Here is a 25,555-nt window from a genome sequence, read left to right on the forward strand (position 1 = left end):
GCATGCTGTCAGTTTCCAAGCAAAAGTCAACAAGCCTTCTCTGCTCTCCCTTATTTCCTCTGCTGGTCCACCAAAATAAAAGTATGCAGTATAAAACTATAAAATCAAATTAAAACCATGCAAGAACAATCACTTATTTACAGAGCCTTTCCACAGTTACTTACAATCACCACACTCACACAACCCATCTACATGTTTACCAATCCTAAATAAACATGCCGCCAGACCACAGTGCCCCAATCTCATTCTGTAGATGCAGAGCTAAGTGTGCCTTCCCCTAAAGTGGAGCAGTGCTTGATTTCTAATTGAAATCACCTGTGTTGCTGCACCCACACCGTTCACACACGCGCGCGCGCACACACACACACACACACAGTGTGATACAGCTCTACCAGGTTACAAGTGTTTTGCCCAAGGACACAAAGACAGTGACAGATTGAGCTGGGCTCGAACCTGCAACCTTCCGATTACGGGGCGATCACTGAACTCCTGCACCGTCGTCCACATATATTTTTAAATGTTGCTAAATCTGTCCTTTAATCAGTTGTCATAATTCCTATTAGTGGCTGTTTGTTGCAAGGAGAATATAAAATCAGAAATATTTATCTAAGTACCATTTTACAGCATCTTGGAGACAATTTGAGTAGGGAGATATTTTTAGACACATCACAGATATCATTCATATCAATGCTGTAGATATGTGGGGCAGACAAAGCTGACCATTTTCTGAGACTAAGCACATGAAACAAGCCCTGATGATTTATTTATCATTAATGTTGTCTTTGGGAAAAGTGAATGGAAACCTCAAGTACTCTAGAGGCATTATTTAATTTTATTCACATTTGCACAGTTAACAACATAACATGCATGGCACAAATTCTGTTTATTTGGTTTCCAAAACATTGACTCTGTCTTTCCCCGAACTGTTGAGTCATTCTTTCTTCTCCTCGTTTATTTGTCTGAGAAAGAAGGCTGGCTGGGTGCAGCAGCGATAGCACAGGATATGTGGCAACAGAGTGTATAGGACATTAACCAGCAAGAAGACAGGTTGGCTGGCAGCTGGTACTCTGTAGGAGAACGGTGTCCGTGTGTGCAGAGATGCACCAATATGAGTGAACTGGGCCTGTGAGATGGAGCAGAAAGGATGATAGTGATGCACAAACAGAAACATTGATACAAACTCATAATTACCATTATGCTGCAACCTCTTTAATGAAGCCTTGAAAAATATTTAATCTTTCCTATTTCCTCTTGGAGAAGGAAGAGGAAGAGTAGAACGAGAAGAAGGGACTGGATTTCTAAACTTAAAAGAGTTTCTTAATGAACACATCCTCTACATTCTTCAAAACACTGTTTTGTAGTATTGAAAGAACTGGGAATCTGCGCCCTCTGCTGGCAAAAAAAAGAACAACACATTGGTTTCCAACAGCATTGAGAAAAGAAGGGAAGATGGGGAGTTGCTGCTCTCTAGTGTCTGAAATCTAGTACTACACTGTTGTTCTTTATAGCCATTTAGAAGAGAATATTTTGGCCTCCTTGTCTTAAGGGAGACTTAAGCAGTTTTTGGCTTGCTTTTAGCACATCAGTGTCTGTTTGTAGAACCAAATGCAAATCTCATCTGTTCGCTATGCTTTCGTCTTTTTAACACCTTAATCTAACAGCTGAAACGTCTCCCCACTCTTTGCTGGAAGCAGACTGCAGTGCCAGGCATGTCAGCTAATTTTTCCAGGTCCCAAAAGACCAGATAGGCAACTCTGAAGTTGCAAGTGGAATATTCTGGCCACAAGAGGCAATATCTGGGTAGCCTTTCATCAACCCTGTAAAGGGACGTTTTAGCACATACTGGCTCAAGAAAATCATTTAAAATTTAGGAAAACGTTGCAAAGTATCCCTTTAATAAAGCTTTAAAAAATCTGGAGGAGTAGAAATAGAAGGAGGAACTGGATTTATAAAGTTAAAATAATTACTTGGTAGGAACGCGTCCTCCAAATTCTTTCAAACACTGTTTTGTTGCCTTGAAAGATTTAGGAATTTGCACCGTCTGCAGGCGAAAAAAAGCAAGTGGTGCACTCTGGTTTCCAATAGCATTTAGAAAAGAAGAAGAAAATATAATTTCTATAGTGCCTCTCAAGATAAAAATCACTAGGCGCTTCACAAAAACAAAAGATGTAAAAATATAAAAAAGCATTTAGAAAATGTTTAAAAATATATTTTAAATGAGCAAAATTAGGCAATTGTGATTTAAAAAATGTTAAGAAAGAGAGAGAGTAAATAGGAAAGAGGGAAATCAGTGGATCATGAGGAAGGTGTAATAGGTGGGGAGAGCAGAATAAAGAGAGAGTGGTGAAGAAGGTCATCCAAAAGCCAGCTTGAACAAGTGAGTCTTCAGCTGCTTTTTAAAGGAGACCACTGAGTCCACTGATCTCAGGCTCAGGGGGAGAGAGTTCCAGAGTCTGGGGGCCACAGCAGCAAATGATCTGTCACCTTTGGTCTTTAGCCTGGTGTGCTGCACAACCAGTAGGCTTTGATCACTGGACCTCAGGGACCTGATGGGGGTGTAGGGACTAAGAAGATCACCAATGTAAGATGGTGCTTGTCCATGTAAGGCCCTATAGACCAGAACCAGGATCTTGAAATGAACCCTGAAGTTGAAAAGAAGGGAAGATGGGGAGTTGCTGCTCTCTAGAGCCTGAAAGCTACTACACTTTTCTACTTTTAGCCATTTAGGAGAGAATATTTTAGCCTCGTTATCTTAATGAAGCTTTTAAAAAATCATATTTACTTTTGTCATCTTGGGAATTATTAGTAAGGAGGATGAGCAGCAAGAGAAGAAAGAACTAGATTTATGAAGCTAAAAGTTGCTTAGCAGGAACACTTCCTCTAAATTCTTCCTGCTTTGAAAGAACGAGGAATTAGTGCCCTCTGCTGGAAGAAAAACTGAACAACATTTTCGTTTCCAATAGCGTTTAGAAAAGCACGGAAGATGTGGAGTTGCTGCTCTCCAGTGTCTGACAGCTGGTACTACAATTGTCATTTTATCAGTCATTTAGAGAATATTTTAGCCTCCTTATCTTAAATGGCTGTATGCTGATACTACCTGAACAACAACTGAAATGGTGCATCTAATTTTTATTTACTATGTACAAAGATTAAGCATTTATACAAAAATTTGCATTTTTTTCTGTGATATTACTGTAATAATAATACAAGTGTTTTTTTAAATCACACAAGTGTTTTGTGTGGTGTTTCTCAAGGATTTTCTTTCATAAAATACATGAGTCTTATCAACACAAAGCATACTGATAATGAGATGAAATGGAAAACTTATCTTTATGTTTCATAATTTTAAATAAAAAGCAGTGTATTCTAAAGTGGACAGATCACACAGAGGGCAATGTACACAAGAGAAAAGCAACAGTATGATGTTATGAGACTTTAAGAATAAGTAAATAGATTTTTTAATGACAAAAAATATATATTTCTAACATTAACTTGTCTTTCAAAGATTTACATTATTAAACCTCTCGGGGGTGGGGGTGGGGGGTGGGGGGTTCCACAGAGGAACAAAGCAACACAGACTACCAGGGCTTCCGCTCCCCTATTAATAGCCTGGCTAAACAGCTGACATTTAAGTGAATACCACCAATACCACCATTCCTCTGTGTCTGAAGTCACCTTCCACCCTTAGCCCCACAGATGAGTGACACACCAGTGTACCACTCAAACACAATAGCTGCTTTTTATAGCAGAGATGAGATTGGATAGCTAGCTGCTCGCGCCAATCTTCATAGTTTCCATTTTTAGATCTAAATAGATGTCTCTATCATGCTCATCTAGAAGTTGCTGATTAACACAGCAGGATAAACTAAAAAGTTTCATACAGCAAAAATAACCTCTAAGAATAAACATGGCTTTTCCACATGTCTGGTCTTCTATCTATGTTTAATCTGTAATGAGGTTAAAAACTAAAAGATTTTGCACAGAATTCGTTTTATAGTTCAACAATATTATGTGTGTGTACACACACACACACACACACACACACACACACACACACACACATATATATATATATATATATATATATATATATATATATATATATATATAAGAAACTTTTGAAAAGCACACATATTCTACTTTCAGCTTCTCCATTAGGGACCCCCTCCTCATTCACTAATGTTGCTGACAGAGAAATAAAATAACACACCTCTGATCAGTCAGCTGTGTGCTGAAGTTTTGAGTGTTGAGTTTAATTCCAATTTAATCTCTAGATTTTGGCCCTCCTCCTCAAAAAGACACAATTCTGACTATTGTTTTAGAGCACAGGAGTTCATCAAGGATGTGTACTCAGTCCTTTTTCTGCTGATACAAAACATTACTGCTACATTCAGCATAAATCAAGTTCGATGACACAATGGAAGTGGCTTTGGATGGATGAGTGTCACAGTGAGGGGCAGTGACAGAGATGTTTGTTGGTCCAGGAAGGCATTGGGGGAAAAGTGCTGGGAGCCGTCAGAAAAGGGAAAGTGATGTGTCGGAGTTTTTATTCTTACTTGACACCATCCACCTGGGATATTATCACTAGCCGCTGAAGGTAAAGTGACTCAGTCAACACTGCACATTTGTGATTATTAGTTGAGGGCATTTGCATTACAGCAAGTCTCATCATAAACATATGACCAAGAAAAGCTCAGTAGGGTATTTACTACCGAAGACAGAACTGAGTGAGAACTGCTCCTCTCTCCGCCTCACCCTTTACTAAAGGGCCAAAACTGAATAGTACTGTATATGCAGAAAAATCAAGCTTTTATTATAGATAATCTTATATAGTGTAGAGTGGGGTAGGAATAACTAGTCTGTACCTGTGCTACTGCTCCTGAGTGAACAACAGTCAGCTCCGGCATCCATTTGCATCCAGGAACCAACAGCCCATACAGAGTGACTATGTAGTATGGTCCAGAATACAGCATGCTCACGAGCATCTGATACACACAGGTGCAGTTTAATACATTAAAAATTATACTAACGACACTGTCCAGGTGATGTTCTGTCACTTGGTTACCTGAACTTTGGGATAGGCCGAGGGGTCTTTCAGGTAAGGCTCATACTGTCGTGCGTAGTCCTGGCACCATTTGCTTGAACAATCAAGAGCAACCTCAAACACATACAAAAGAATTTAATAGATGAAACACAGTAGATTTTTTTGTACTATGTCTTGTAATTGTTCCTACCAGTCCCCTAAAGACACAAAATGTCAAAGCCAGAATGAGGTAGATGACAAACAGCAAATCCAGAGGTCTGTGGAACAAGTTTGTCCTTTTTGCTTCTTGGATTTTCTGAAAAATAACAGCAACAACAAAGGCCTTCATCTTTTTGTGCACCCTAATATTCCCTTGAAGTTTAAAGTGCTTCAAAGACGTTACTGCGCAAAGCCAAACTAGCAAATCTTCTTTTCACCAAAGTCCAATCGCTCCTAGCACAGATCGAGGGAAGATCATCCGTTCTCAGCTCCAACGCTCCAGAGTGAGTTGCCTTTGAGCGTTGGGCAGGCGTCATCCCTTCTGGTTGCTTGAAGACTCGTTTTTATGTGATGGCGTTTCAGCATTAGGGATCACAACACTGCCTTGATCTTTTACTGATTGATAATTTTTTTTACCTCATTAATGTGTTTTTATGATCATTTCCTGTTTTTACTTGACTTTCTCTTGATGTTTTATGATTTTTTTTTAACTTATCTTTATTTTAAAGCTCCACAACACTGTATTTGTTCTTGTTGTGTGTTCTGTGGTTGTGTTCAGCACCTTGGTTTGCTGATAAGGTCATGGAAGGTGCTTTTTGGTTGTACTACTGCTACTAGTAGTTGTAGTACTAGTGGTATGTGTATTTATTTCTATAAAACACAAGGACTGAACGACCAAGTTGGGATTTGTTTTCTTTACATGTTAATTTGAATAATTCTAATGTTTTAGACAGAAACAATCTCTTGTGCAGAACCAAGGACCAGAAGCTCCATATGTGATTTCTTTTATGTAGTAAAGGCTATCTGCTAGGTATAGAATTTAGTATAACAAAGTGTCGTATTGTATTTAGTCATCTCTTGAAGAGAAGAGTTGCTTACTGTTATCGGAACATCACATGTAGAGGGTTGTCTGAAGACCTGGATGCAAGCCCACACGGACACTGAGACATGAAGCATGTGAAGGACGAAGAGAAAACTAACTTGGGTTCCATATTTTCCTAAAAAAAAAAGCAAAACATACTAAAATATCTTATTTAGTTCACGCTCAGCTAACACACTTGAGCTAACATTTTATTTTCTGAGGATTAATGGTCATCATGGACTATTGAAGACAAGTTACTTACCCACAGCGTTCCCAAGAATGTAGACTATGGTGCGCATGACAAAAGATCCTACCCAGTACAGCCCAATTGTCCGATAACTGTCCCTGTGCAAGTAATAAAACACAGCCACTGCAAAACCAGAAATAAAATGACATATAAATAGAAAAGTAGAGAGAAAAAACTGGCCTTACCCCCAAGTGATTGCAGCAATCATGAGCAGATACATGAGGTAATGTGCACAACCATCCCAATAGGAGAGCATATGACCATGCGCTGTATTAATGTGTGGATCTCCCTGGAGTCGAAGTAGATCTATTAGAAACATATTTGCTGGGACAATTTTAGGCCTAACACACAATTAACACTTGCCTCTTTTAGGTAAAAAGTCACAAATCCATCAATGATGTTGTCCTGCTCCAGTCCAATGATCAGGTTCACAACACTGAGGAAAGCATAAACTGCATACACTGCATACAAATGCATGCACACTTTTAGGTTTTCTCTTACATTCATGACGTTTTTTTTTTTTTTACTTGATACCAAAAAGATGTAGCTTGTTTTGGACAGAAACTTGTGTTTCAAATAGAAAATTCCTACCATAGAAAAGTGGATCAACTGGAGCTTTCTTCTTGAGCATAAAACGGACTGAAATAGCCAGAATCACAACTGCCGTGCTCCCAGCAAAGAGAAAAGCTTCAGCACTGGATGCAACATAAGAACACCATGTTTTTCTACCCAATGGGCTAAAAATAATCAAGAAATGTTTGGCTACATCTAATAATATTTGTTTGTATCACCACAGAAAGTTAAATTTACAACATGAAAAAAATTGTTTACAAGCACTTACCTGTTGTTGTAAACTAGAGAGTTGAATAAATAGCAGAAGGGTATGGACATCAGGGACAGCATGAACACCCCTGTCCCAGCAGAAGCGCTCATTGCTGCCCAGTGGGGTCGAGCTTAAGACGGTGAAGAATTTAGAATAAATTGACTCCTGATTTAGTTTGTGTCATAATTTAGGGGATGTTTGGAGAGTGCTGGAGCAGCAGGCATGCTCGGTTCGTCCGTCTGGTCTGTCTGGATTAATGAATCTACTTTTAACCCTCTGGAGGCAGGCGTTGCAGGTTTGCAACAGTTAAAACTACCTACCTGGTTACTCCACATACGTATTTCAGGAGCATTTTTTTTAACTCATATGTGAAGGACTTACTTGTTCGTCCATTTATCAAAACTTATTTTGAGCCTGAGAGGATTAACTTCCTCCCAACGCGCGCGCACAGCTGCTCACATTCATGAGCAGACAAGAATGTTCCAGATTTTCTTTATTACACTGTCTAGCCAAATAGCCTAAGTGACAATTAAACTCAATATTTTTAATGTTTTGGTTTTGACAAAGATATTCAAGTAAAACAAACTCCTTACATCTAGAGGGCAAATGGAAAAACTGAAACTGGGTGCAGAAAGATAATTTGGAGCATGAAGCTGCTTCAATAAATTAAATAAATATATTTTGAAATAATAATAATAAATAAACTTTACAGAGAGAGAGAGAGAGAGAGAGAGAGAGAGAGAGAGAGAGAGATTGTGTCTAAAAGAAAAAATATGACTATGTGCAGCATCCCATATCATATCTCTCTTTTTTTCTAACTTGTTCTTTGCATTCTTAATTTTGCGCTGACCTCTTATACCAAATCAAAGAGTGTTACTGGTTCTAAGCATAGACTGTACATACGGTTCTAAGAAAGTTTTCTAGTTTTTACTTGGTTTCAAGGACAAAAACTGCAATGGCCATCTAAAGTCAAAGGGTGGCGGTAGTGCAACTAAAGGCTTACAGACTGCCGTAAAACACCAAAGAAGAAGAAGTGTTTCGAGGAAGTACGTTTGGGTTTTGTTAGCAAGCCGCAGCTGTAGCCTCGTGATGGATAATACGTAAATAAATAATGATGCACCCATGCGGTCGATTCCCGGTCATGTAACAAAAGCGGGATTTTTTGTACTAACATTTGTATATTAGTTTGTGTGTTGTAATGGCCAGCGGGAGTGGTAGCGGATTGGCGTCAAACCAAAACAGCCAAGAGGCTGCATCAAACTCGTCTCAGTGTGGAGCCGTGGCGTCGTTGTCTAACATACCAGTGTCCGCTCCCGGACCGTCCGCCTCCCCGCCTGTCCTCGGCCTTCACCGGGAGCCCATGTACAACTGGCAGGCGACCAAGAGTTCACTGAAAGAGCGCTTCGCCTTCCTCTTCAACAACGAGCTGCTCAGCGACGTCAGGTTCATAGTGGGGAAAGGCAGACAGGCCCAGAGGATACCGGCTCATAAATTCGTCCTGGCCGCAGGCAGCGCCGTCTTTGATGCCATGTTCAACGGAGGAATGGCCACGACCTCGACTGAAATAGAGCTCCCAGATGTGGAGCCAGCAGCCTTCCTCTCCTTGCTCAGGTACTTCGGACAGGTGTATGTACTCTAAATACATGCAACTTCAGGTTGTCACACAACACTGTTCTCATTATTTTACTCAGTGGGCTTGTGGTTTTTACATTTTTAATTGTGGCAAATACTTCAATTAGAAAAACATTGCACATTTGGTGTGATACTAACATTTGCATTGTAAGAGTAGCTCATTATTTCCTTTAAATCAGTTTTTAATGGATCTGTCCAGTCGTCACACCTGATCAGTCAGTGGAATAAAGAGTTATGATGGTCAGTCATTTAATATGGACTCAAGTTATTCAGCACAAAACCCTAACTCAAGGGATGAACTGGTGTTGCATCCTTTCATAACAAGAACTAGCTTGTTACAAAGACACGTCTTTGTGTGGCTTTAATTAGAGAGCCACACAAATAAAATCCTTTTGGATGTGTTTTTAAATGTTTTATTATTATTATTAATTCTCTAAGGACATCTTTCAAGTTTTTATTGAAGTTCTATTAAAAAATATCTCAAAAACCTCATTTAAGGTTTCTTCCTGTTAAAAGGGAGTTTTCCTTAGTATGAGGATTGCTGTAAAGTCACTGACATCGGTCAGTGACTTGATGCAATTTGCTGGGTTCCTTTTATAGGAAACTTTTTACTGATTGGCTTAATGAACTGACCTCTATGGGAATGTTTATTGTGTGAAGTGCCTTGAGACAACTCTTGTCGTGATTTGGCGCTATATAAATAAACTTGAATTGAATTTATTTAAAATCACTTTGCTGAGGTAATCAATGAACACAAAAAACTGTTTTTGTCACAGGTTGCTAGTGACAAAGCAACCCAATGATTTCAATGTATTTCATTTTCCATTAATATAAACGGAAAAGGAAATTGAAATGTCTTCAAATGGTTTAAAAGGAAATAAAACCATCAAGTTTTTAAATAGCAGTGTTTAAAGAAGTGATATGTGATTTGGGGTGGGGTTTTTTCCAGAGTATTTTAACTGTGTGGGAGTTTATAGTGTTATATAAGTGCTGGCTAAACATCCCAAAATGTAACTATGTTCCTTCTTATGTAGGTTCCTGTATTCTGACGAGGTCCACATTGGTCCGGAGACGGTGATGACGACTCTGTATACAGCCAAGAAATATGCCCTCCCTGCCCTGGAGAGCCACTGTGTGGAGTTCCTCACTAAACACCTCAGAGCTGACAACGCCTTCATGCTTCTCACTCAGGTTACCGTCTCGCCTGCATAATTCAGCTTTTACGACGACAATACTGGGCACCTCCAGTTGCTATGTGACAATTGATTTTAAATACTAATTCAATTTATTTAAAGGTGAAACTTGACAAAAGCACCTTTTGCCACTGAAGGGTTAGTTTGTATGCCCTCAGATCTTCCTGTGAGCAGTTTCTCCTTCATAAATGCTCTTGTTGAAATTCATGATAATAAAAAAGCAAGAGAATTATTCAAAAGAAGAAACAAAGAGTTGTTATCAGCATGTTCTGTTCTCGGGCAGAGTACTAGAAGCTGTTATGTGATAAAACGTGCCAAAAAGTCAGTGTTGCACATTTTATCAGCTGGGATCCACATAACCGAAGCCCTTACAGATGATAAGGCTGTTTACCTTATTTTGTGTTCACAGCAGACCATCTTCCGGCTTCTGCTGGTAGGATTAGTTTAACGTTAGTTGATCTGTTATTTTTGGGCTTTTCCTTTCCACTGCTGCCTGCTTTATTCATGTGTTTCACCCTGCAAGCATAACTCAACACAAACAACTTAAAGGTCTTTTTTATAATATTTTATTTGTCAGGTTTTTAGTCAAGCCATATAAACAAACATATGTTTATAATCAAAATAAGAATAAAAATACTAAACTTAAAAATAAAAAAGACAAAAAAAAAAAAAAGAAAAAGAGGGAGAAAAAAGGAGGGGGGGGGGGGGGGGGGCTGCCAGACCACATTGTAAACAGAAAGGTTTGTAAAACCGTCACTATTAAGCACATTAATGGGCCATTCCCATCTGTACCGGGTCGACCCGGGCCGGGTAGCGTAGGTTGTTTACATTTCTGGGTGGCCTGGTATTTTTCCGGGCCAACCAAGGCTCATTCTCAGCCCTCTTGTCGAGGGGGTCTGCTTCAGGCCGACCAGGGCCAACACACCCACTGCTGACAGCAAATTCACACCTTCCATTAGAGCAAGCCTCTGATTGGTGGGTAGAATCAGCCCACATGGGCTTAAGGCAATGATGTGTGGAATCAACCGGGCCAGGCTGGGGCCGACTGGGGCTACCCGGCCCGGGCCGACCCGGTACAGATGGGAATGGCCCATTACAGATGATAGAGCAAAATTACATTAGGTATGTTTCAGCACCAGTCATTAATCCAAACCATTTCACCAGCTAGATAGCCTTGTGGTGGGTTAGGAAAGGTCTCCAGCCCTCCTCAAGCTTGCTGCGAGAGCCAGTCTTGTGTGGATGTAGCAGTTCCAGTTGAATGACACGTAGCATCTCTGTGAGCCAATGTCCAACTTAAATGTGTTCTTAACCCCAGCAGGTTTTTAGTAGCTTTCAATGTCATAACTCAGCTCAAGGATATTTCTGACTGAAATCTGAAAATGACTGCAATAACTCTGTTCTATTAACTTAAAACACAATAAATGGAAAAATCTACTAAGGTCATTTTCTACCTTGCTGCTTTTGGAGTCCACAATGTGCTCCAAATAAATGCAGCCTTGTGTGTAATTTAAATAGCTAGAAATGAGTGAAAAAGAGCTAAATGTTTGTTTTTGTTGTGCTCTTTATTTACAGGCGAGGTTATTTGACGAGCCTCAACTTGCCAGTCTCTGCTTGGACACTATAGACAAAAGCACTGCAGATGCAATAAACGCAGAAGGTTTTACGGACATTGACCTCGGTATGAGAATCTTCCTGTTTCCATTTTTGTTCCTCAACTGCTTTTTTTTTCTTCTTCTATAAAACACCGAAACTTTATGTGTTTGTGCATGTAGACACTTTATGTGCTGTGCTCGAGAGAGACACGCTCAGCATCAGGGAGAACCGTCTGTTTGAAGCGGTGGTGCGCTGGGCAGAGGCGGAGTGTTACAGGCAACAGCTTCCCCCGACCCCGGAGAACAAGCAGAGTGTTCTGGGCAAAGCTCTCCCACTCATCCGCTTCCCGCTCATGACTGTTGAGGAGTTTGCTGCCGGTAAGTATGCACCAAAATGTGTCATTTGGTTGTCAGGCCATAGCGACACATTCTGACCAGTTCAGCCATTACTCGACACATTCATCGTGTTCCTGGTGTGTCCATACAACTCCAACCACAGAAACCAGTTTGATATTTTTTCTTGTGCAACAGGGCCTGCCCAGTCTGGAATATTGTTCGATCGGGAGGTGGTAAATCTGTTTTTACACTTTACAGTAAACCCCAAACCACGGGTCGACTACATTGACAGACCTCGCTGCTGCCTCAGGGGGGAGGAGTGCAGCATTAATAGATTTCAGCAGGTTGAGAGTCGATGGGGGTACAGCGGCACCAGCGATAGAATCAGGTAAGGTGATGTTTGCCAGCTGATAGTCATAATAAACTTAATGAATAATTATATTTCTGATTGTCTTTTTTCTCTTTTGTAGATTTAATGTTAACAGAAGAATTTCAATAGTGGGGTTTGGCTTGTATGGCTCAATACATGGACCCACAGACTATCAGGTCAACATCCAGGTAACGCTTAGCTTTACAGCACCGCTCTCTGTTATATTTTACACTTTTGTAGGACATCTTTGTGCAAATGGCTTTATTCTTAATTCAAACGTTATTAAAGTGAGTCATTTAAAAAGATGTTTGTTGTGTCCAACTAACAACAAATGATGATAAACGCTCCTTTCTATTCATAAACAAGCTAAAATAGGAAAGTTGTGGATCTTTTCTTTTTCATCTCTTTGCTTCCTCTTTCTGCCGTTTTCCAGATCATGGAGAGTGACAAACGCATCACACTGGGGCAGAATGACACGGGTTTCAGCTGCGACGGCACAGCTAACACCTTTCGAGTGATGTTCAAGGAGCCTGTTGAGATCCTGCCCAATGTCAGCTACACTGCATGTGCTACTTTAAAAGTTAGTGTGAGCTTTCTGTATTTAGAAACTATTCTCAGACGAATGGATTGCTTGACATGACAACGTACCTGTTTTTATGTTTACTTCTCAGGGTCCAGATTCACATTACGGCACCAAAGGGTTGAAGAAAGTGACCCAGGAGTCGTCAACAGGGACAAAGACAACGTTTCTCTTCTTTAGCTCGCCTGGAAATAACAACGGCACGTCAGTGGAGGATGGGCAGATACCTGAAATCATCTACTATATATAGACTCATCATGCTGCCATACTGGTACGTTAAACTGGGGAGACCTCAGACTACTGGGGTCACTGGACTGATAGAAATGGACATTGTGCCTCTGGACCCCTGGAATAATAATTGTGTGTTTATGCGAGTGTGGTGTGTGTAAGGATCTGTATAAAACAGTGGTGTACATATGTAATCAAGAATGTTGGAGAGTTTGTGGAGAAAATCTCAGCTATGTTGACAAAAAATGAAAGGAAAACCCTTTTTTCCCCCCAAGTTGTAAATAATCTAAAAATCCTGTTTGTTACGCGATAAAACAGCATTAGTGTGCAAAGACATTTGACATGCCAATTTATTTATGCTGAGTCGTTTGACGGTATGATTTCATATTTTTATTCACTGTGATCATTTATGTAGCACCTGTCTAAGAGTTTTGTTTTGTATCACATACATGCTCCATCGTTGGTGGTGTGCTTTTGCCAGTGCTGTAACTTATAGTTCACTCAAATGTAAAAAAAAGAAAACATGTTCTGAGACATTCATGAATAAACGAATGAGTAAATGGTCTATTTTTTAGCTTTGGGCAATAAAATGTATGAAGACTAGGGTCAGACTGGTTCTTCTGAGGACCTCTGGAGGAAGTTGGTCATGTGTTCATTCCTCTTTCTAGTCACTAGATGATGCTGCTTTCATAAAAACTCACATCTGCCCATGAATCTTAGATTTTATATTAGAAATTCAACCCACGTTTGGTGGAATGTCTCACAATAGTTGGGAATGTTTTCTGTTGGTGTTTAAAAAAAACTAAAGTTTAACAGAAAAAAATGCCTTTGGTTGTAAATCAGTGGATTCATTATGGAATATTACAGGCCGATGTGAAAAAAATCATTGAAAACTGCAGCCAAATAACAATTTTAAAGAAAACAGGCACAGCTAAGTATAAGTATTTTTCAGATCTTATTGTAAGTTTAAAAGACCTTAATAGATTTGTTATTTACTTGACAAGGAAAGACAATTTCTACAGATGCCTGCCTCTGCAGCTCAAAAATGGAGTGCTCTTTTATTGCATAAGGTGCACATTTCCACGAGACAGACAGTGAAAACGAGGCCCTCAGACAGCTGTGAGTGGGCTTTGATGAGATGATGAATCCATGAAGGCTGTCAGGTGAGTCACCGAGACCCAACAGCTTCTCCTGCTCACTGCCCACTTAGACAAGCTTTAAAAAAGGATCCAAGAAAAACAGTTGATGCAGGGTTTTTATTCCTCCCACAACTGAAAACAGTAGAGACAAGTCAAAGACTTGATCAGACCTTTGGCCTCACCTCACCTGTGTTTCAGGGTTTTTACAGGAGGTACAAATAAAACTGATTGGAGGGGGGCTGCATAAGTTGAGCTGGTTTCTTAAAAGTATTAAACATTACCAATGTGACGTCCTAGTGTGTGTGTGTGTGTAAATGGTGAGAGACATTTCTACATAAACACTGACAGCAGGAAAAAGGATTTATGCGTCTGATGTTCTGACAGCATGTGACACGATTCAGAATGAAAACATTTAATTTATTTCAGATTTATCAACAACAGCAAAGGTCCTTTAACTTAGAAAAACTGAGTCAGAGGCTGGGTTGCATCATGTCTCTTACTCAGATTTAATCTGTTTCTCATACTTTTAAACAAAAATGTCTTAATTATTTAGAATATTTGGAAAAAATCTACAGTATGTGGGTAAACCCACACATAGCTATTCTCAGCTTTATTTGATAATATAAAAAAATCATGATAAATTTTGCTTTATATATGAAGAAAAATCTACATCGAAACAGTGAATCGTAAAAGCAACGTTGTTCATTTAAGTCTCTTAAAATCAGAAAATAGATCTGTAAAATGTTTCAGAGATCTAGAAGTTTAGAATACAAAACACTTTTAAAACACTTTCAAATTCAGTGATACGTCGATGTGTTTAGTGAAATTTTATAACATCGTGTACAGTTACTGTCTTAGATTGTGAATTTTCTTAGTAAAAATTACAATCCCGATAGTTGCTATAAAATAAAGTCGTATAAATTTTTCTCTTTATTAAATATTATTAATGTTTATTGTATTTTAAAAATGCGCATTCCAGATTGTGTCCCAATAATAGGAATGTAAGAAAATATCAATATAGCAATATATCGCAATATTTTTTCCTGCGATATTATATCAATGTTCAAAAGCTGTGTATCGATTTTTTTTGGAAGAATTTACGTGCAAACATTTGTGCATTTTCTTTTCTTTTGGTGCAAATCAAATGCCGTCCACTAGTCAGCAGTAGGGTGCAATGGAGTTTGTTTCCACCACTGAAATGTAAATCCCTCTATTATGGTTCAGATACCTCATGTTAATCGTGTTAAGTATCAGTTTGGACCATTTATTGAATTTTCCTATAGTAATTTTAGTCTTAAAAAATCGCTATAATTGTCCGACTGAATGTATCGCAATATATCGTGATATATCATATCGTCTCCCCTGTATCGTGATAAGTATCGTATCGCCAGAATTTCACCAATACACATCCCTACCCAATAAGATGACAAAATGTCACAAACTGTCCAATGTGACCGTGTTAATGAAAAACACAGAAACACTCAAAGTGCATTCGATTAGTCCAGAACTGTGCTGGAAAACCTGTCCATGGTTTATCCTGACACGTCTATTCTCCACAGCTTGCTGTGACACATCCTCTGTGACTGGAGTTCATTTAAAAACATTTATGCAGAATGTTCTAGTGTGGGATCCAGCTTCAGGTGTGTTTCACAGCAACCTGCAGAAACCAAAGGAGCGTGTTTGTGCGCCTATTGTCAAACCAGTCAAGGTTATGCAGTTTGTGTGCTGACGGTGAAAGGCAGTTGGATAATTAATTACTATGTACAGGACTTTGTGGTAAACATCAATAACCCCCTCCAGCGTCAGATTCGCCGGGATATGACGTCTGTTCATGTCAGCTGTTTTATAACTTCATTCACATTATTGAAGGGACTTGGAGGACGTTGCTATTAAAGATGTTGCGTGAAGTACACCATTAACAAGTGCTGCATGGAGAAACATGATGTACAGATAATTTAAAAGTACTGTAAAAAGTACTTTACAGTAAGTATACAAAAATATGTATAAAACTACAGCCAGAGGCTCTTTTATGCAATATTAGGACTGCAGAACTGCAGTCACACGTTAGCAAGTAACACCAGAGCCAATAGATGAGCTTATGGATGGTTCTAATGGGACACAGGCTTCAACCATCGGGCTTCAACACAAGCGGTTGTTTTCTGCTTGGTCCACGTGCTCAACCAGTGTCTGTTTAATACAGCATAATGTTGTTTTGGGGCAGTAAAAAGTGCAGGGGACAAAAACTGACTTTGGAAAAAGTGGAGGGAACATGTCCCCCATGACCCCCCCCCCCCCCCAAATAAAACTACATCCATGCACACATACACACACACACACAGCTCTATAAAACACTGTAGTAACAGTTAGTAACGTGGTGTACAGTTGGGAGTCTTTTCTGTTTAAAAACTTAGTCCAGTGTTGAAAGAACACACAGACCGCTCAGACAGGCAAATGCCTTCTCAGCTTATACAAATAACTGCTGAATGGAAAAAAATGTGAAGAACTTTCTCTAAATTAAAGAAAAAGCTTCAGATTCCTGACTGAGTAATCCAAAGGTTCACGTGTCCTAGTTGGAGATACCACCAGATATAATCAGACTAACAAGCTCCTCTCAGCAGCCGAGTCCACTCTCTTTACATGGATGACCTGAGCAGCTGCATGATTAACTTATAGGCTGTGCAGCTGGATGAGCAGGGGACAAGATGCCGTCAAACCTCATCTGCTGTGGCAATTTTAACCCTCTGGAGGCAGGCGTTGCAGATTTGCAATGTTAAAACCTGCCTACCTGGTTACTCCACACATGTATTTCATAAGCATTTTTTACAGAAGTAACCCTGAAGGACTTAGCTGTCCATCCTTTTATCAAAACTTACTTTGAGCCTGAGATTAAGAAAGATCTTAATCAAGCGAACGCATCGGTGCATGGCTACTTTGTGCACATGTGTTTATGCAATGGAATAAAAATGTTGTAGATTTATGAATATTCTTGACAAATGCTTGTCTAATATTGCATCCATTCAAGCCCACATGCTAGATAAACACTCTACTGTGTGCCAAGGGCTGACTGGCCCCAGACAGCCTTAGCCCCTGCACTCTCCAACACCAGATGTAGGTCGCAGAGTGCTGCAGGGGCTGGGGGGGGGGGGGGGGATGTCTGTGTGTTTGTGTGTAATGGTGAGGAGGACGGAGTGCATTGTGCACACACATTTGTGTGCGCTGAGAAGGGAATCGGGGCAGAGTGATGATTGTAGTGGATGAGTTCATCACCAAGGACACGGCCCACAGCGCATGGTCTCCGTTGCTGTCACATTGTATAGTCACAAACAGGCCACATGAAGCCTGACAGCCTGGCAGACGAGACTGAGGGTATGCACTCATAGGTCTCTCACTGTGACTGCGTTGTTTTCTGTCTCACGAAATCCTACGATGCACCATCAGAGAACTAATGAAAGCATGTAGCAGGGGTCGGATTGGATGAAAACTGGCTCAGGAAAGATTCATATCCTCCTCTCTAGCAAACTGAATAAATCTTTAACAAAAATAGCGCTGTGGAGAGTTTCCTCAATGAACTAAAGTACAAGAAGCACTCCAGCTGCATTACGCTCCATTTCTAAGAGGAGTGTCATGATTCATGAATGAAGTAGAGAGAGTCAATGCTCCGTGGCTCCCAAAGGATCGGATTAACACATTGAGCTCCAGATTAGTCTTTGTAGCTGTGTGGACTTCATGTGGTCTAGTTTCTGAGGATTTCAGACTCTACTAGTTGTCCAGATGAAGAAAACAAGTTTTGTTTATTTAGGAAATCCTCAAAGGAGGTTTAGAGTATTAATTAAAAAGGAAAAGACCAAAAGAGAAAATGTGCGTCCCACATTATTTTCTGGTGAAAATTATTGTTTTACTCTTTTCTTTTAAATAGATTTCTAAATACATGAAAACCTATTGGAAAAGTCATATTCAGAATCTGTAAGTCACATATTTTAAAGAAGATGGATTACAACAGAGCTTAGGGCCATGAGACATGGAATATATCAGCTGATCCAACAGGAAATGCTTCACAGGTCTAAAAAAGGTAGATATATATTTCCAAAAATTCACTATTTAACAATAAACTGCAAATCTACAAATATTTTATTTTTCTTTCATTTAAAACCCAATGAAGTACAAGGATAATAATTAGAAAAATCTGCAAATCCCTGTTTTACGCCCTGTCCCTGAACACATCCCATCCCAGCGCTCTGAGATGTAGATTATTTAATCTAAACTGATCACTGTGATGATGCAGCATTCTCCACTGTGTGCCAGTTTCAGCACATCCCCCTCACATTTTACCCCAACCTCCTCCCTCCCCGTCTCCCTTATCATCACGGCTGATTGCACTGCAGAGGTCCAAATAAAATGTTAACTCTGTCTTCGCCATCACAAAACAACTTCTAAAAAGTCAGCCAGCAAAAAAATAAAAAATAAAAAAATAAAATAAAACAATAGATTTTCTATGTTTTGTGTAAATATAAAAATTGACCTAAAGGTGTTTTTTTAATTAACAGAACTCTGTAATGAGCTACATATGACACATAGCCAATGATGCCTGTTGCAGTAGTACATTAATAATGCACATATGTATATATTATCTGCTTTCTACCGTATGAACCATTGTTCCTGTGAAAGCAGCACTCCTGAAGTTCCTTTAATGTGTCACAAACATAGGGCCTTACACGGACAAGCACCATCTTACATTGGTGATCTTCTTAGTCCCTACACCCCCAGCAGGTCCCTGAGGTCCAGTGATCAAAGCCTACTGGTTGTGCAGCGCACCAGGCTAAAGACCAAAGATGCTGTGGCCCCCAGACTCTGGAACTCTCTCCCCCTGAGCCTGAGATCAGTGGACTCAGTGGTCTCCTTTAAAAAGCAGCTGAAGACTCACTTGTTCAAGCTGGCTTTTGGATGACCTTCTCCACCACTCTCTCTTTATTCTGCTCCCCCCACCTATTCCACCTTCCTCAGGGTCCACTGATTTCCCTCTTTCCTGTTCACTCTCTCTCTTTCTTAACATTTTTTTAATCACAATTGCCTATTTTTGCACATTTTAAATATATATTTTCAACATTTTCTAAATGCTTTTTAATATTTTTACATTTTTTGTTGTTGTGAAGCACCTCGTGATTTTTATCTTGAGAGGCGCTATAGAAATGATTCTTCTTCTTCTTCTTTCACTGACCACACACAAGACAAGCTGATAAAGGCAGCCTGGTTCTCATCAGAAACTTTATTTTTCACCTCTCAGAATAAGAAATAATGTTGCAGGAAAATAAATAGCTGAGAAAATAACATTAATGGTAAACAAAAACCTATCAAAACATATTTATGAACATCCTGGTTCTCTAAAGCCATGTTGACTTAAATGACTTGAAAATGATGTTCCATTGCATCGTGGTCCCAAACTCACTCTACTGAAAACCAAGCAGGTCTAATCCAATCATATTTGTGCATTAATAAAAAAAAAAAGTAAAAATGCTGCACAACAAACTAAAATTAAAGGGCAGTTTTCACATATTTAAAAACCAGTCATATAACCAGATAAAACTTTTATAAAATAGTAAAATAATAGTTTAAAATGGGACAAATATCCTTTTATATTTCAAATAAATTGTCAGATTTAAAATTAGTGCAAGACCAAATTGACACTTTTTTGTGTCAGGCACAATTTATTAAGACAAGCTTTTAAATCTGTAAAACTGCCAGCGAAAGGGTCTATTGTTCTGAGTTTCTGACCAGTTCTGAAAAGATTCAGGCTTAGCTCTCAGACCAAGTTTGACTCATATATTCATTTTCCAACAATCAACAATGATCTTTGAGTGTGATGTTGCTTTCATTTGTTAGAAAAAAATAACTAAAGTAACACATTGAGGCAAATGTGCAGCCTGGTGGTCTGTGGAATGAATTTGTGGAACAGTCTGGATGAAAATTTGAAATGTTGTGTGAATATAAATCAGTTTAAAAAAAAAACAAAAAAGCCCTATTGCAAAAGTATATGGATGTAACAAAGCTTTGAGTACTCTGTACAGTGGTATTTTGATAGGTGAGGTTGGTGAGGTTTTATTTACTTTTATTCTTTTGTTTTTCATGTAAGGAGACTGTGTATGGATGGAAGATTATTTTGACATGGAGAGCAATTTATTTATAGCAATATTTACAAGTGTGTATTTTGTTGAGTCACTCAGGGTAGGATTTAATAAGCATTAGCTTCTTCCTACTCCTTTTCGAGCAGAATCTGAAAGATTTGTTCTTTTCTATATTTTGCATACTTGAGAGCTATATTTGTTTTCTTTGTTATTTTCTGGTATGTTTTGTCTGTAAATATTTCTTTTATTTCTATTTAATTTTTAATGTTCAAATAAAAATCAAATCAAACACAATGGTAACCTAATGTATGACCTGAAGCTTTTTCCTTCTTACAGGAGCCACACGAAATCGGAGTAAAAATATTTTTAAGACCTATTCAAGTGATGGACTTCGGATGAATAGCAGGGATTGAATAGGTTGAAAGCATTCCACCTTGATGGTATTTACATTCAGCAAAGCCTTCTGTAAGTATTTTATCTTCACTAAGTAGGAGTACGTTTAAAAGAATTAAAACCTGAAAAACCAAAGACACCACAGATAACCAAACTGATACAAACAGAATGAAAAAGATGGATTTTAATGATTGCCCAGGTAAATTAAAGTTTAGGCATATATCTACTCATGACATCTTTAAAAGGTCCTAACACACACTGATTAAGACTCCTACAGGGAGTGCAGAATTATTAGGCAAATGAGTATTTTGTCCACATCATCCTCTTCATGCACGTTGTCTTACTCCAAGCTGTATAGGCTCGAAAGCCTACTACCAATTAAGCATATTAGGTGATGTGCATCTCTGTAATGAGAAGGGGTGTGGTCTAATGACATCAACACCCTATATCAGGTGTGCATAATTATTAGGCAACTTCCTTTCCTTTGGCAAAATGGGTCAAAAGAAGGACTTGACAGGCTCAGAAAAGTCAAAAATAGTGAGATATCTTGCAGAGGGATGCAGCAGTCTTAAAATTGCAACGCTTCTGAAGAGTGATCATCGAACAATCAAGCGTTTCATTCAAAATAGTCAACAGGGTCGCAATAAGCGTGTGGACAAACCAAGGCGCAAAATAACTGCCCATGAACTGAGAAAAGTCAAGCGTGCAGCTGCCATGATGCCACTTGCCACCAGTTTGGCAATATTTCAGAGCTGCAACATCACTGGAGTGCCCAAAAGCACAAGGTGTGCAATACTCAGAGACATGGCCAAGGTAAGAAAGGCTGAAAGACGACCACCACTGAACAAGACTCACAAGCTGAAACGTCAAGACTGGGCCAAGAAATATCTCAAGACTGATTTTTCTAAGGTTTTATGGACATATGAAATGAGAGTGAGTCTTGATGGGCCCGTGGCTGGATTGGTAAAGGGCAGAGAGCTCCAGTCCGACTCAAGACACCAGCAAGGTGGAGGTGGAGTACTGGTTGGGGCTGGTATCATCAAAGATGAGCTTGTGGGGCCTTTTCGGGTTGAGGATGGAGTCCAGCTCAACTCCCAGTCCTACTGCCAGTTTCTGGAAGACATCTTCTTCAAGCAGTGGTACAGGAAGAAGTCTGCATCCTTCAAGAAAAACACGATTTTCATGCAGGACAATGCTCCATCACACGCGTCCAAGTACTCCACAGCGTGGCTGGCAAGAAAGAGTATAAAAGAAGACAAACTAATGACATGGCCTCCTTGTTCACCTGATCTGAACCCCATTGAGAACCTGTGGTCCATCATCAAATGTGAGATTTACAAGGAGGGAAAACAGTACACCTCTCTGAACAGTGTCTGGGAGGCTGTGGTTGCTGCTGCACGCAATGTTGATGGTGAACAGATCAAAACACTGGCAGAATCCATGGATGGCAGGCTTTTGAGTGTCCTTGCAAAGAAAGGTGGCTATATTGGTCGCTGATTTGTTTTTGTATTGTTTTTGAATGTCAGAAATGTATATTTGGGAATGTGGAGATGTTATATTGGTTTCACTGGTAAAAATAATTGAAATGGGAATATATTTGTTTTTTGTTAAGTTGCCTAATAATTATGCACAGTAATAGTCACCTGCACACACAGATATCCCCCTAATATAGCTAAAACTAAAAACAAACTAAAAACTACTTCCAAAAACATTCAGCTTTGACTTTGAGTTTTTTGGGTTCATTGAGAACATGGTTGTTGTTCAATAATAAAATTATTCCTCAAAAACACAACTTGCCTAATAATTCTGCACTCGCTGTAAAACCAAAAGGGCAAACCTCAAAATTACATTGAACTGTATTTACACAATGTTCTGAACTTTGTGTCCCTAATGTCCAACTGCATAACTCTTAATGCTATTAATTTTTAGCACTTGAATAAAATCAACAGTATTGTGCTAGAAATTGGGCTAGTTTAAAAGAAGTGAAGAAATAAGACATCATGAATAGGGAACAAATTTTGAATGTGCATCAGTCAGTTATGTCCAATATCTGTTTAAATCGGTCTAGGTCTGGAATAATTACATCAGTGCTATCCCACACAACACCAAAGTAACAGTGTGAGATTTATTCAAACCAATTACGTACAGGAAAAACAAAAAGAAAAATACAAGTTTCTCAACAAATAGTATCTCATAGGTTCATACATTTGTAATTTGATTTCTATTTTAAAAAGTATTTTTATGAATACATTTCCACTGTATGATCAGATTCACAGTAAGGTTATTCTGTTCACTATAACAAATAAAATAAATGTGTGATCTTTTGACGTAAAAAACGAACAAACAAAAGAAAATACAGTATGTGAAATATTTCATAGAATTTTTCTTTTAAAAATGTGCAGGGATCAATTCCAGTACTGAAAACCTAACATTTCTTCTCAAAACCTAGGAGTGGGCAACAAGAGAAAATACAAGAAAATTGTTTATTTCTTTCATCAAATGTATTTGCTAAGACTATTTAGAAGAATGAAAAATTATTTTTACTCACTGCTCAGCTATACATTTGTGAACAGGTGTCAAAAATACTTTTGGAGATCAGTAGCGGTCATATTGTGGTCTCTGATAATAGGAGTTGTATGCCTGATTGGAACTCGGAGGCCCAGATTGATATCCACTTCCATGCCCCCAGTGTCTGTCTCTGTCCTGCCACCCACGGTGGTTCCCGCGCCAACCCTGGTCTCTTTGTCCTCGACGGTCCTGGTACCTTAGGGAACAAAATGTAGAAAATAATTGTGAATACATTTGTACCATCTTCAAATGATTATACTTCACGCGCAATCAAAAAACAACACCGAATGCATCCTTTTACCTACCAAATCATGCATCGGTGAATTTTGCTGTGTTCATTTATTTTAACTTTCAATCCTGTGTAGCTACTCCTTTTGTAGCTATTGTAGTTAATGTGGTAATAATGTATTTTGTATAAAAGTCAAGTCAATTAAACATCAAACAGTCAGATTTACTAGAAACTATTCAAATTTTCATGCATTAAACAAGCACTGTGATTTTCCTCTTGCTGTGTATCCTCTTGGTCAAAAGCAGACTTGACAACCAAACCTTTGAGGACGATTTAGAATCAAGCAATTAAGATTTTGATTATAAAGCCCTTCAAGAACACAGTGTTGTCGTTTGTGTCTTGTCCTAATGTGTTTAAAATTTTACTTTGATTTGATCTTTTAAAAAAACAATAATTTATGTAGCTAAAGGCACATCTGGGAACGTGCATTTGATAATACTTAACACATGTCTCAATAAAAATACATATAGCATTTCCATTAGTGTATTTTTTTATCTTTAAAGAAGCTTTATTATAATTCCACCAAACATAGTTGACAGAAATTATTTCAGTGCTTCACAGTAACCTCCAGAGACCTTGGTACAAAACACTAACTACCTGTTGTCTCTGCCTCTTTGGTTTCCTCCTCCTCGCCTCCTCCAATCCTCCACAATGGGAGGGGGGTCAGCAGGACGGCTCACATACTGCTGATATTCCTGATCCTCCGCTGAAAATCTCTGAGAGAACATATCTTCGTAGCTCTGTACATTTTCTGAAGTCTCAGTCATTCTGTGGACACAGGGGAAACCTCAGTAAAGCAGCAAAGCTAGCCGGACATCTGCTAACGCTGCAACATCCTTTCTGCTCGTTTTAAATCATTCCGACCGTAACTGGCTTGTATTTAATTACACTGTTACAATAAAAACGATAGAAAAGCACAACAGATACATTTAAGTAGCAATAATTGAAAACAAACCTTTGAACGAAACGAACGTTGTCAGTTTTAGCTACACTGCAACACGAATTCGACTATTAGAACGTCACTGAAGTGCTTCCCCGGAAACACAGAGTTCAAACCTCATTGGTTCCGCGAACACGCGCACCTGTCCATGATGATTGACGGCTGTGTGTGTGTGTTTTAAAAAACTTATCGAGATCTTTATGGGTAAAAATAGCCATAAACTTTAAGCCGAGTCAAAAGGTTGTATTTTGATACATAGATAATTATGATAGAAAAATAATATTTAGTGCCGCAACTAATTTCACTAATTGTTAGAAAGCGTCAAGGCTTGAAGGTCAACACACAACCACTTATAACATGTAAGTGGACCTTATTTTGTAATCACCTTTAAAATTATTTTAACCGTACATGTTGTTACTTTGTTTTAGGCTAAAGCATTGTATGGTGTCGCTACCGGAGTTCGGGCTGTGAGACGGAAACCGCAGACAGCACCGCAGATACCACAGGTTTTAAAAAGAGTGGGTGGCTCTGGGAGAAGCAGGTGGAAGCCGCTCCGTGTCGCTGCTGCAGCTGCCCTTCATTTGAAACACAACCCCGTTGGGGAGAAAGAAACTCCGGGTACACAGTAAAGAAGGAAAATCCAAACGTCAGCTTAATTTATTATTGCCGATTGTTGGAGGACACCGAGGAGGAAATATTCCCACGTGGAATTTGTACACACGCGCGTGAGGCGAAGGAGCTACGGGGGTAAACTTCCTGACTTGAACGTGATTCTGTAAGAACGAGCTTGACAACCCGGAGAATCGAGTTTACGAAGTGCTCTCATATTTCATTTCTCTCTCGGCGGCACAGGTCTTCTCCGGAGCTGGAACAGGCGGTTATGAACTCTACTGGCCACTGATCACCTGGGGACTTTATCTGCGCTGTAAAGCACAATTTCTTCAACAATCAATATTTCCTAGAAATAAAAGGAGTTGTACCTCAGGTCCGCGGCAATGGGGT

At 39.2% G+C, this 25,555-nt stretch overlaps 4 protein-coding genes across 6 annotated transcripts in view; 2 read left to right on the plus strand and 2 right to left on the minus strand.

Annotated features, from left to right (window-relative positions):
- Positions 1-812: 812 nt before the first annotated feature.
- LOC107381703 (transmembrane 6 superfamily member 1) lies at positions 813-7,412 on the minus strand. Its single transcript, XM_070554848.1, has 10 exons — positions 7,193-7,412; positions 6,943-7,046; positions 6,715-6,812; positions 6,537-6,640; positions 6,367-6,449; positions 6,122-6,240; positions 5,235-5,339; positions 5,066-5,158; positions 4,866-4,985; positions 813-1,123 (listed from the first exon to the last, which is right to left on the minus strand). The coding sequence occupies exons 1-10, from the start codon at positions 7,282-7,284 to the stop codon at positions 932-934; spliced, it is 1,110 nt and encodes a 369-aa protein (XP_070410949.1). The 5' UTR covers positions 7,285-7,412; the 3' UTR covers positions 813-931.
- An 808-nt stretch (positions 7,413-8,220) lies between these two features.
- LOC107381701 (BTB/POZ domain-containing protein 1) lies at positions 8,221-13,670 on the plus strand. 2 transcript variants are annotated; one of them, XM_015953523.3, is made up of 8 exons: positions 8,221-8,785; positions 9,841-9,997; positions 11,572-11,677; positions 11,772-11,969; positions 12,123-12,315; positions 12,398-12,485; positions 12,731-12,877; positions 12,969-13,670. In XM_015953523.3, exons 1-8 carry the CDS (start codon positions 8,373-8,375, stop codon positions 13,125-13,127), a joined length of 1,461 nt encoding a protein of 486 aa, XP_015809009.1. In that variant the 5' UTR covers positions 8,221-8,372; the 3' UTR covers positions 13,128-13,670. The 2 variants fall into 2 exon arrangements, with proteins under 2 accessions (XP_015809009.1, XP_015809010.1); XM_015953524.3 differs by having other exon boundaries at positions 12,186-12,315.
- A 9,197-nt stretch (positions 13,671-22,867) lies between these two features.
- LOC107381707 (RNA guanine-N7 methyltransferase-activating subunit-like protein) lies at positions 22,868-24,687 on the minus strand. The gene is made up of 3 exons (XM_054732353.2): positions 24,569-24,687; positions 24,211-24,381; positions 22,868-23,520 (listed from the first exon to the last, which is right to left on the minus strand). The coding sequence occupies exons 2-3, from the start codon at positions 24,378-24,380 to the stop codon at positions 23,352-23,354; spliced, it is 339 nt and encodes a 112-aa protein (XP_054588328.1). The 5' UTR covers position 24,381; positions 24,569-24,687; the 3' UTR covers positions 22,868-23,351.
- A 392-nt stretch (positions 24,688-25,079) lies between these two features.
- The window catches only part of homer2 (homer scaffold protein 2), a 43,224-nt gene continuing 42,748 nt past the window's right edge, over positions 25,080-25,555 (plus strand). The window contains exons 1-2 of one of the 2 annotated variants that reach the window (XM_070554850.1): positions 25,080-25,300; positions 25,406-25,553. In XM_070554850.1, coding sequence (XP_070410951.1) covers positions 25,549-25,553 — 5 coding nt within the window. In that variant the 5' untranslated portion in view covers positions 25,080-25,300; positions 25,406-25,548. Of the gene's footprint in view, positions 25,329-25,405; positions 25,554-25,555 lie in introns of both variants that reach the window. The other variant, XM_070554849.1, reaches the window with a different exon arrangement.

The sequence above is a fragment of the Nothobranchius furzeri genome, chromosome 9 (assembly GCF_043380555.1).
Source record: "Nothobranchius furzeri strain GRZ-AD chromosome 9, NfurGRZ-RIMD1, whole genome shotgun sequence".
NCBI classification, from domain to species: Eukaryota; Metazoa; Chordata; class Actinopteri; order Cyprinodontiformes; family Nothobranchiidae; genus Nothobranchius; species Nothobranchius furzeri.